At 40.8% G+C, this 12,656-nt stretch overlaps 1 protein-coding gene across 3 annotated transcripts in view; it reads right to left on the reverse strand.

Annotated features, from left to right (window-relative positions):
- The window catches only part of LOC111866208 (protein vestigial), a 136,644-nt gene extending 124,599 nt beyond the window's left edge, over nt 1-12,045 (reverse strand). For all 3 annotated transcript variants that reach the window (XM_023854945.2, XM_023854943.2, XM_023854944.2), the window contains exon 1: nt 11,196-12,045. In XM_023854945.2, coding sequence (XP_023710713.1) covers nt 11,196-11,324 — 129 coding nt within the window. In that variant the 5' untranslated portion in view covers nt 11,325-12,045. The remainder of the gene's footprint in view (nt 1-11,195) is intronic.
- Nucleotides 12,046-12,656: the final 611 nt, after the last annotated feature.

Consider the following 12,656-nt stretch of genomic DNA (forward strand, 5'->3'; position numbering starts at 1 on the left):
CGTATTGGTCCGGCCGTCTCTGTCTTTTCATCTTCAAAGCAACACATACATACTTCTGTTTTGTACCACAGTCGTTTTTCTTCCAGGTAATAAAGCATCTGTTCTGAACAGGCCCGCATATCAGACCTCTGTCTTCAAGAACCTTTAAACCAAACCTTATTACCTTCTAGTCTACATCGTCACAGTCCTTGCTGAATTTATATCACATTATTATTTCATCGACCGCCTCTGTGGTCTAGTGGTCACAGTTCCTGGCTATAGATCCAGAGGTCCCGGGTTCGATTCCCGGAGCTATCAGATTTTCTGAGAAGTAATGAGTCTGAACGGGGTCCACTCAGCCTCGTGAGGATAACTGAGGAGCTACTTGATGGAAATAGCGGCTCCGGCCTAGAAAATCGATAGTAACGGCCGCGGAGATCCGTTACGCCGACCACGCTACACCCTCTATCCACAAAAGTTAGCACTAACTTCGCCGTCAAGCGGCGGTAGCTCGGTCGGTATAGTTCGCTTGTGTACTACAGGCCACAGAGTTTTTTGTTTTTGTTTTATTGTTTCGTTTCTCTTTCATGTTCCTACATTCATTTGTTACTTCTTTATCTACAATATTTAACAAGTACAACAGAATTTCTATGAGTGGCACCAATAAGTTTACATACAGATGTATGAGTGAATGCTCCAAGTTAAGAAGAATTTAATTCATTACTTCAAAGTTATCGAATTTTAGTTGGAATTTTCTCTTTGTTCCATACCTTATTAAGTTACAGCAGTAAACTCCCTCGTGGAGCAACCTACAAGCGCCTTTATTCTTGGAAGAATTCGCCAATATCAACGTAAAATGGATCCAGGCGAACCTGCATAAGGAATGAGTATTGCCTTTGCCACAACCGACATTTTATTGTAGCATAGAATGTCAATGAAGCCATTTTATAATCATGTGCTATGATAATTCATGTCCGCGCCTGTAGGTATAAGGACATCATTAGCACAAGAATGTATCTGTGCAGATGTCGTAAATTTCCAACGGTTTAAATACATTTACCTTCTTAAATGTAGGTCTATATAGGAGCTCGGTAGATCCGCGAATTTGCTTTTCACTAGCAGTTGATACAAATGCCACATTAATATTCCCCGGTAAAATAATAATAATAAAAATGCCTAAGAAATAAGGGATTAATTAAGATTTGAAGTTTTCATGGCGGTGGCTATGAAGAATGCCGTTTTCTGGGATTTGACGCAGTGTAGATATTGTGTAAACCGATGCTTCGGAGGAATTTATCGCCTCTATCTTTAGGGTAGAAAAATCAGGGAACGAAGAATCAGAGTGAGCAAGTCTCCGTCTGCACCCACCTGCTCAGGCTGATTCCTCGCTCGCGGATTTTTCTGCCCTGAATATGGAGGCTATACATTCCTCCGAAACGTCGGTTTACACAATATCTACAAGGCGCACGTCACAGAAAACGGCATTTTTCAAATAAGGGATTATTACTTAACCTGGTATCTGTATGCTTACGGCTATTTAAATTCTGTTCATAGAGACATTTCTTACTTGATGACATACAGTAGAACATCCTGTAGAAATTTAAATATCTCTCCAGTAAACTCGACTCCTCTTTCTATGTGAACAAAAAACAGTTCATGTTTTTCTCTCTCCTCACAAAATGATAAATTTATAACTAAACATAAAATTTGTGTACTGTGTAATGCAGAATTACTGGTAGCTTAAGTAAGTATGAAACAATTGCCTTTAATCACAACAAGTTTTTGGCATGCGATGGCTGTTTTGACATATATTTAGAACATTTAGGTCTGCTGTAAATATTCGCTGAAATAAGATAAAAACATAATTCGTATTTGTTTAAAAATGTTATTTAACCAAATATTTAAATAAGTATAATATTTATGGCCGGTCACGGAAGCCGAGCGGTCTAAGGCGTGCTCTGTCTTCGCTCGCTTTGAAGCCGGGATCGTGGGTTCTCATCCCATTCAGGGCATGGATGTTTGTGTGCGTTTTTCTGTGTTTGTGTACATGTAGAGGCCTTGCGACGAGCTGATCACTCGCCCAAAGAGTCCTACCGTATGTGTAAGATCTAGTAAACCGAAGTGAAACGGAGAGTTTCATGGAGGTAGGCCTAGGCCCAAATTGGGGCTGTAGCGCCACAGGAAAAAAAATGTTTATGGAATACAGAAAAGACTCGTAATAATTGCCCATGGCTTATGAGACGTTTGCAAAATCTGTATGCGTTATATGGGACTCTTACATGACTCAGGCTCGGCAGTATAAAAGTATGAGACGATTGGAAAATCTGTATGCGTTGTATGGGGCTCCTACATCACTCGGGCTCGGCAGTATGGGAGCAGACTTCCCGATTTTTGATTCCTTGCATTCAGCTGTTAACGCAGTTACATTTCTGCTGTTTGATGGCGAATGAAAGCAATCTGTAGCTTACATATTCGGACCAATGCATTACACATTTCTTTGATAATGAGTATAAAAAATAAAATATTAACACAATGCTAACAATGGTCCATAGAATGTGATTCTAAATTATTGTCGGTGTTTCCGTGACCCATGATTTTCAAACCATAAAAAGGAACAAAACTGCTAACGGAATACGAAAGTGTAACTCAAAAAGTTTTATTTGGCAACGCAGTATTGATTCCATAAGTTATAAAATTTTTTGAGTTACCCTTTCATATTCCGTAAGCAGTGTTATTTTGTTGTTTTCGGTTTGAAAGCCACAGGCTACGGAAACCTCGACAATAATTTAGAATCACCCTGTAGATACCATGTCTTTGATGTCACTAACATGAAATCCTTTGAAATATCAACGAAATATCGACATCTTAAGTGGCTCTGACAATGTATTACTGTAAACAAAGTTATGCCTATGAAAAATAATATACATTTTGGTACTAAACATTTGTTGACGAAGCCAGAGAAGTTTTGTACGCAAAACACTTACTGATAAATATTTACAAAAAAACAAAAACAAGAATTATTAGTAAGCCAGTCTTATAAAGGTCGAAGGAAAGATTTCCGGAGAATGTTTCTTCCCGGGAAGACTATGATATTCCGTTTAATTACAACTTGACAATACATCTCTATGCTTGAGTTTGATAATCATGTGGCTTCGTGTCCCGTAGAAAGGTCTATCAGCTCTTGCCCTGTGAGGGGATACTGCGAGGTAAATGCAAAGAAATTAAATAATTTCACTAAATATTTTAGGCTTGTTCATGTCTCAGTTTAATAGTCTGGATCAGACAATCAATTGTCAGATATCTAAGTGCAGGCAACTGACCTCACGCTCGTGTGCTCACTTGTACTTGTGCTGAATTTCAGTGAACTTCATTTCTTTCCTGATAAATAATACAATCAGGTACACGAATGCTGATGTCATAAAGAAACATGTGGCATTCCGTGCAGTCCGCTATGATCATAATTTTTTGCATAATTTCATAAGTTTCTAGATGGGAAGCGTCACGTGTCTAACAGTTCATACCCTATGCTTTCGCTTGCTCTTAGAAACAGCCATTTGTACTTTGCGCGATTTACGCCTATTACTGATGTAATGTGAGCCATTGTTACAAGGTTTAATATTCTGTTCTTCTTCCTCTTCTTCCCATTATATATGTCGTTATTATTGCCTTTCAGAAGAACTGAGTTTTAAATATTTTGACAAGATTCACGTGCGTAAATTTCAATTTTTGCAAATCCAATTTTTAGAATTACAAATAATCGTGATTACTGAACATGCACAGGAGGAAGTGGAGATTCTAATATGCCGTGAAATCCGCTGATGTCACACCTAAACAAATTATTTTCTTACAGTTATCGAACATAATAAAGCAGCAGAGATCAGTTTGGCTCAATTACACATAAATTCTTTTTGCTTTAACAGATTTAAACTGTCACATTGATAATAAAACTCAAGGTGTTTTCGGAGCCCAGAGAAGAAACGTTAACGGGTGTTCCATTTGAAGACGGGTGTACACTGGAACGAAGTGAACATCTAGACCAAGCCGACCGGCGGGTGAAACCCAGCCGTCTAACCCAAGATCCACAAAGAGGCGTCGGGAAGCTAGCAGAAGGCGACGGCCCTCTCTTGAAGGGAAGCGCTGACGGAAGAGTCAAGGGAAATAGGGCTGAAATATTAATCCATTCCCTAACTTCTGACTGACTGTCAAGAAAGAAATGAAACCCTTAAGTATACTGTGACAAGGGGGTTGGGGGGGGGAGAAGCTGGAGTATTTAGACACTGCCTGCGTTGCTCAAGAAGACTACATCGTCATATCGTCGTACTTGCAGCAAGACTAAATATGGCTGCAATTAGAAATGTCTGTTTAAATTCATGTTAATATTACTGAAATTTAAATTATTCACTTTCGAATATTAAAATAATTTAAATATACATTTTTAATATTATGAGTTAAATATCTGTGTCAAGCTTGTTTAATAATCAATTCAATTCATGTAGTTTAAATTAAATGAAAATAAACGTTATTTTTGGGATTTCATGTAAGTTTATTGATGACCTTGATGTGAATAAGCAGCTAGAACAGGTCCAATCCAAAGTATTCTCACCGTATCACAATATATGCATGAGGTAACGATAGTTATTATCATTAACATAACGGTTTATGGCGTTAGACTTGTTCCGACTCCAACAGAGCTTAAAATTGGTCTTGAGCTGGTCACACGAGCGTTCCTTTTGTCGCCAGACGTTCCTGTACATGTTGCTGTATTCTGAGAACTGTAGAATGTGGTTGCACCGTCTATTTCTTTACCCTTCTTCTGTCTGTGGTGATTAGAAAAGAAAAATAGCCATTAACGAATGTCTTTATTGCGTGTATGGTCCAACGAAACCTAACCTCCAAAACTATCCTCGGAAACTTTAGTTCTGCAGCTTCTATCCGTTTGAATTATAGCATTGTTAGTCCGTGTTTCTGACACAGAGACTAACATTGTCATGTCACAGGGCATTTTTATTCCCTTACTTTTTGGAATATTATTCCCTTTATTGTGCCTGTAAGTTGCTGAAGCTTACAGAACTTATTACCCGCATCACTTGTCTGTGTATATGAAATATTTCACCCAAGGTTATTATAGTTAACCTCCTTTAATACTTACTTACTCACGTAGGTGAGCCCTTCTTGAGAAGCCGACAATTCTGCAGCTACTCCAGAACTTCCCAGCATTTTATGGAACCCGAATGTTCATTACTGTGTTCAAAAGAGCCCTCCACTGGTCCCTATCCTGAGCCAGATGAATGCAATCCATACCATCCCATCCTATCTCACTGAGACCCATTTTAATATTGTCCACTCACGCCTTGGTCTTCCCAGTGGTTTCTTTCCTTCTGACTTTCCCACCAATATTCTATAAGCATTCCTCTTCTCCCCCATTCATGCTACATGCCCTGTCCATATCATCCTCCTTGACTTGATCATTCTAATTATACTTTGAGAAGAGTACAAGATATGAAGCTCCTCAATATGCAGTTTTCTCAACCTCCTGTCACTTCATCTCTCTTCGGTCCAAATGTTCTCCTCAACACCCTCGAAGTCCCACCACTTCACTCTAAAATGCTACAGAACTGTGATCCGTGTATCGCCAGGTCACAATTCCTTGTTCCTTGTTCCTTTAACGAGTATGATTAATGACAGACAAAAGCGTGTCCTGTGCGCAACATTCGGCCTCCAACTCTCACGTATGTTTCAGTCTCGGGAATGTGAAACACTCTGTGGCCACCGGGCTGCAGGACCTTGCATTCCTGATTCCTTAGTATCTTATAGACCTATAATGGTTACCAAGAAACATGGCTCAGACGACATTGCTTTTGACGCATTCAGGAAATACCAGGTTCGAATACGGTTGAGGACAAAGAACATGCTGTCGTGTTTCTCGATTTGCAACAGTTCGATTTAGTAGCTTCCAAAGTGATTGAGATTAGCATTTTCTAAGGGGACCAACTGAGTATGCGTCTTCCTTTCTCACCTGACGACGGAAACAAATCCAGGTTCCGAAACGTCGTGTTTTCCATTTCCTAGAATTCCAATCGATGGAAGTAGTCCAAAAATTCAGTAGTTCTGTTGAGTTGGATTTCGGTTAATGCTGGGTAAAATATTTTTAAATAGGTCACTGCCATTTCCTGTCACATCCCTTCCAAGTCATCATTCATTGATCATCACAGAATTCGACACTACATTATGTCATAGTCGATACATAAGTGACGTACAGACAACTGAGTGCTTATTCACATTCCAATATCTTCAGACCTTCGGCCATTTAACACAACGCAATAATAAAGCTATCACTATAACAGGCAGTGGAGGCCCACAGGGTTGTGAGACGTCGAGGCTCCCACATTTTCTAGACACTCGGCTCACAGATGGCGGTGAGGTTGTCAGCCTTATGCGCCGACCGCCCTTTACCCCCAGGAATATTCCTGGTACTCATCTCTGTTAGAGGCTGAGTCGACCCCAGAGCCATAGCGCGAATGGAAGGATTAAGTAAATTGAAAAATTCAATGACCTAATGGTGAATCGAACCCGCGACCCTCCGGCTGTAGCACAGTGCCACAACCAGCTACGCTACCGCGTGACCCTGGGAAATACAAAGTCCGGGCATGAAATCTGAAGTAATGAGGATATTCAGGAAACCATGGAGTATATAATGAGAATAATATTAAAGTGGATACTAATCTTTAGAAGCCAGAGATTTATTTTAATATTTAAAAATCCAGTCGCTGCTGTACATAAAATACACTGCTTCTCCCTTACTAAGATGCCGTTCAGGAGAACGATCCTGTCTATTCTCAGAAACAAACGGGACTTAAATGCAATCTGTTAGTAAAGTAGGCCTATATGCTTCCTTAATGTTAAAGCAGGTGGTATTAAACTGAACCATAAAGAAATAAATTGCGCGCATTAGTATCTAGAAAGGGACCAGTGCCGGGCTCTTGTGAAAACTATAAAAAAATTGGGTCTCATTGGAATAGGGGAAATATCTCGACTAGGTGAGCTACTATAAGCTTTTCAAAAATAACTCTTCAGGACGGATTAGGGTATCGGTAAAGCAGTAGGCTACTATTCTGTAGCAGCTCGGCTTAATTTTCGGTCAGGCCACCGACTATGCTAACGGAGGATTTTCATGATTTTCTTCAGTCACGAACATGCCAAGGCCACTTCCTTCCAATCTATCATTCATTTGTAACTGTATCTTTCGATGTTAGTACTCCATCTAATAACAGCGTTGTAAAGTGATCCAGAAGAAATGGACAAAGGAACTTTTCTCCGTGGAAGCAGATACGTCATGGTTTTTCAAATTGTGGGTCGCGACACCCCTTGCAGTCACGAAAAAGTTGTAATACGAAATTAAATTCGGGGAATTCTGTCACTACTGAGTTTAGAATGCTCAGCTATCTGTCCATATATACAAAATTTAAAGACGAAATTGCTGGTTCACGACAATTTGAAAAATTTGGCCCCTCACAATGAATGACGAATACAGCCCAACAGTTCTGACCGTGGTCATCTCGTCTGTGAGCTGAGTCATTCTCGTGAAGCTAACGTTTGCGCAGACAACTCAAGACATTCCCACAACACAACGCAACGTAACATAATGATTTCGTAAGAGTTTAATTAATTAATTAATAATTAATATTGGATTTCGGGCTCACAGGCAGGTCTTCTGAATTGTAACGCCGTACACTTCGAAAAATCCTGAAGTCGCACTACGGCCCTGGGGTCGACTCAGCCTCTAACATAAATGAGTACCAGAAATCTCCCTGAGGGTAAGGGGCGGCCGGAACGTAAGGCTGACAACATCATCGTCATCTGTGAGCCGATTGTCTAGAGTATGTAGGAGCCTCGACGTCTCACAACCCTACAGGCCTTCACGGCTTGTTACAGGGATAGCTTTACCTTATTACCGCCGAATAATACGCGTTGCTAAGTAACTACAGAATGAATGCTTCCACTGGTAGGCTGATGATATCGGCCGGCGTGGGCGTGACGTCAGGCTTCCCCGTAGCTGAGGCGGTAGGTCGCCGGTTTCCCGCCTCGGCGCCCCGGCTTCGAGCCGATGTCAGTTTATGTGGTATTAATGGTGTACAAAGTGACACTGGGTCAGGTTTTCTCCGAGCACAGGCGATTCCCGCACTTACGGTACAAACGGTTTATGGAGAACCGTCTTGCGATCTAAATAAAAACCGACACAGCTCAACATCGTTACGCAAAATTCTCCAGTACATATGTCCGGCGGTTCCCGATTTGTTTTGTACGAGCGCACGGACAGATTGAACCGCCTACGTGGTCTAGAGGTCAGACTTCCTGGTTACGGATCCAGAGGTCGGGTTCGATTCCCGGCGCTACCAGATTTTCTGAGAAGTAGTGGGTTTGGAATGGGGTCCACTCAGTCTCGTGAGGATAATTGAGGAGCTATTTCAAGGATATATCGGCTCTGGTCTAGAAAACCTAGATTAACGGCCGTGGGGATCCGTTGCCCTCATCACGCGACACCCTCTGTCCACTAAACTTGGCACTAACTTCGCTGACAAGCGGCGGTCGCTCGGTCGGTATAGTTGGCTTGCAGATTACAGGCCACGAAGGGTTGTTTTTTGGTACGGACAGATTGTGCGAACTCCATGGATGTTCCGTAGGATTGCAAAGGTGCCTACAAGTTCTATGTCAACTTCGTGGTGTACATAATATATATTATTAGATTATTCTCAATTGTTTATCCTATCTGTTGCTCGTTTTATTTGAATTCAATCTTTTAAATTGAACATTATAAATTCGTAGTCACTTTACTACAACTACAAAAATTAAATAAATTATGTATTTAATTAAATACATTCGGTTAATTTATTTAAATGAAAAAGCCTCTGAAGTGATAGCTATACTTATGCCTGTAACAGCTCCCTGTATTGGGCAGATATTTCCAACTATAATATGCCTCTTGTAGAACCTACATAAATCCAAAATTCTAGTCCCGGTCATCCGTTCTGAGGCTCCTGTTGTTTGGAACTTGTGTGGAGTTCCCTTGACAAATGTATCCGGCTAGGATTATTACTTAAACAAATATTTATTTTCTCCATATACATGTAATTCCATTTAGGCGCCTATTACAATTTTCCAGCCGCATAAATGAATATGTTAGGCCTCTTTAAACATTTTTTTTTATTAAATTTAGCCTTTATACGGACACTCAAACAACACAACACTCTGTGAGGTTTGACAGTCTGCTTGCGGTGGATATACAAATAATTGTCTTTCGGGCTACGACGCCGTGTATTCTGGTAGATATTGTGGTATATTTGCTCAAAGCAACATTTTTGTGGAACCAGAACAGCCTGACGTTACTAGGCAGCGGCCCGTGAACAACAACAAATTAATGGTGTTTTCTGCGCGGTATTTTCCGCTGGTTGTACATGCAACAACGGAATACGTCATACCACCGCTAAACAACAATAGCACTGCAACAGACGAAAGTCGTTTTCTATGCGGTCCTAGTCGAGATGTTATAAGCAGGGCAGTTAGTGAGGAGTTAGTGAAGAGTTGGTGTGATAGTGAGTTAGAGAACTACTGCGGTTCAGTCATTGGGAGCTGTTGCTGTTAGAAACCGGTAGCTGAGGCACGGGGATAATTCTGGAACCCCGAGGAAGTGGAACGTCCGACGTTGGAAGCCACTACCAGGCGACAACCGGTGAAGACACAGCAGCCTGAGAAGACATAAGTGTCTTCCGTTTCCGACCACTCCAGCACTGGGATCATGTGTTCGAATTCCGCTCGGGGTAAGGAAGTAGGCCTATATCCTCCTTTTTTCCTACATTCGTGTAGGTAGATCCCTTGCGATGGGCCGATCCCTCTTCTAGAGATTCCAACCGCTTGTTTACAGATAAGATACATGGTCTCAGAAGTTAATTAGGATTTCGAACAGGCAGAAGAAACTAATCTGCGAGGAAGAGGACAAAAATTAAGTATTTAAGAGCGACCTTACGAATATTGTGTTTAGACATCACACTGCATGTATATAACTATACTGGTACGGGTAAATATTATAACATGTTTCGGCCCTTTCTCTCCATCCTCAGGTACATTAATCTTTTTACTTTTACTGTTATGTGTCCCTACACCTACGCCATAGCTCAAACAGTTAGTCGCTGGCTTCCCACCGCGGTGGCCCGGGTTCGATCCCGGGTCTGGTCAAGTGGGATTTGTGGTTGATAAAGTGGCGCTGAGGCAGGTTTTCTCCTAGCACTTCGGTTTCCCCTGCCAATCTTCATTCCACCAATTGCTCCACAATCACCCTCACCTATCATCTCGGGCTGGTACAATAGGCCAGAAGTGGCCGCGGTACAAGGGACTTAGTCCCACCACATTAGCAATAAAAAAATATATAGGAGAGCCTGTATAATTCTGCTGACTATTTGCACAGAGCTGAGCCCTTCTTATGAAGCCGCCCGTTACGCGGCTACGCAACAACTTCGCAACAATTTTTGGAACCCGAAGGTTCATTACAGTACTCACAAGAGCACTTCACTCCATCTTATGTCTCTAAGATCCATTTTAATATTATTCACCCACTTACGTCTGTCTTCCTAGTGATCTCTTTCCTTGTGGCTTTTCCACCAAAAACCCTACATACATTCCTCTTCACCCCATTCGTGCTGTACGCCCTGCCCATTTAGTCCTCCTTGAATTGATCATTATAATTAATTAGTATTACCTAATTATTCTACATAGATATTACTAATTTTAGTACTGAGAAATTAATCTTATTCTTTTTTTTTTGTATGTTCCGAATTTGACCGCCTCTGTGGTCTAGTGGTCAGAGTTCCTGGCTACAGATCCAGAGGTACCGTGTTCGATTCCCGGCGCTACCAGATTTTCTAAGAAGTAGCGGGCCTGAAATGTGATTCACTCAGCCTCGTGAGGATAACTGAGAAGCCATTTCAAGGATATAACGGCTCCGATCTAGAAAATTGAAATTAACGGCCGTGAGAATTCGTTGCGCTGACCACACGACACCCTCTATCCGTAAAAGTTGGCACTAACTTCGCCGCCAAGCGGCGGGCACTCGGTCGGTATAGTTCGCTTGCGGACTACAGGCCACGGAGTTTTCTTGTATGTTCTGAATTTATTATTATCACTCTTGTCTTATAGGCCTACACAAAAGTAACTGTGTTACTTACCCGATCATACTGATGTGAGAAAGGTGGAAATGGAGTTGTCCTGGCAACGGCAGAGGCCGACGTACTTGGGCGCTGATACAGGTAAGGATAGTAAGCCTGATACACCACCTCAGGGCAACTCATAGTCATTGGCGAACCAAAGAACTTATATTTCACTTTAGAACACGCTTCAATACATACTATGAGTCACAAGTTGGTCATTAACAAATAATTAATAATTAGGCTTAAATGTCACAATTAACTGGCCGCCTACTGCATGAGAAAATCTTTTGATGATATTTCAATTTAATTTCTATCAATCAACTGTAAAAATATCATGTATAATCTGATTTGGTTCCAGTTCAAATTAATTAACCTTCCACACTGCGCGGAACATTTAACTGGCAGGAAGAAAATTCTTCTATAATCTTACTACATTTTATGTGTTACGTGCCTAATTAATACATTTCACGAATTTCAGTATCACTATTAATACCACTCTATGATCTCCAGTACCATATAATGTTTTTTTTTAACAGGCCAGCCTCATATACCAATAACTATTTATAAAGCAGACAGAATATAACAAATTCACGTTCATGTTACGCAACTATTGTGCTGAGCTTAAGTTATCTACGCTTATAACCTCACTTTATACACCCTCAAAAAAAAATACCTATATACACAAACCCACAACTTCACTTTTGTTTATTTATGTTAATAATAGTAACGAACGGTGGTGACACACGGTGATAAGTAAACAAGTAACCAAAAAAAAGTATCATAAAACACTGTAGCCCGTGATGAAAGCTTGATGGACACACCGCGAACAGATACATACACACACTGACTCCAGTACTTTGCCACTGGTCCAGGCAGAAAACAAAACAGAACGTCTCCCTGAAAATGTTCAAAATATCCCTCCCCACCACAACACTTCCCCCACTCCAACTCCTGAACTAGGACAACCCATTCTGCCCCACACTCCATAACAATCAAAGTCCCAACCCCTAATCTGACGTCACAGCCAATGAGAAGTGCGCTCTGAAGTGATCTCCAACCAATGATTGACATACAAAGTAACTCCAAACCACGCCTATCATTCCTCTTCATTTTTATTTTTCGCAAGCATGTTCCGTGTTTTTCACGAGTATTGTTGTCTACAGTCCGACCAAGCAACTTGCAACTCTCAAGAACAAACTTTACCTTCAAGAACAGTAGGATTCAGCGGGGCAAGACAATTACTATTAGGCCTACTATAATTATCGCAATTCTTGTTTAAAATATAATATTAATTCCTGTACAATATTGTTCGGCGGTGAATATTTTTGTTGCTGTACGAATGAATTATGTTGTTGTTGTTGTTGTTGTTGTTGTTGTTGTTGTTCCCATTATTATTATTATTAACTTAATGTTGGCAAAACCAAAGTTATGTTCTCCAGGAAAACTATTTGATATACGAATACATTTTTTTTTTTCACT

This window comes from Cryptotermes secundus, unplaced genomic scaffold (genome assembly GCF_002891405.2).
Source record: "Cryptotermes secundus unplaced genomic scaffold, Csec_1.0 scaffold682, whole genome shotgun sequence".
NCBI lineage: Eukaryota > Metazoa > Arthropoda > Insecta > Blattodea > Kalotermitidae > Cryptotermes > Cryptotermes secundus.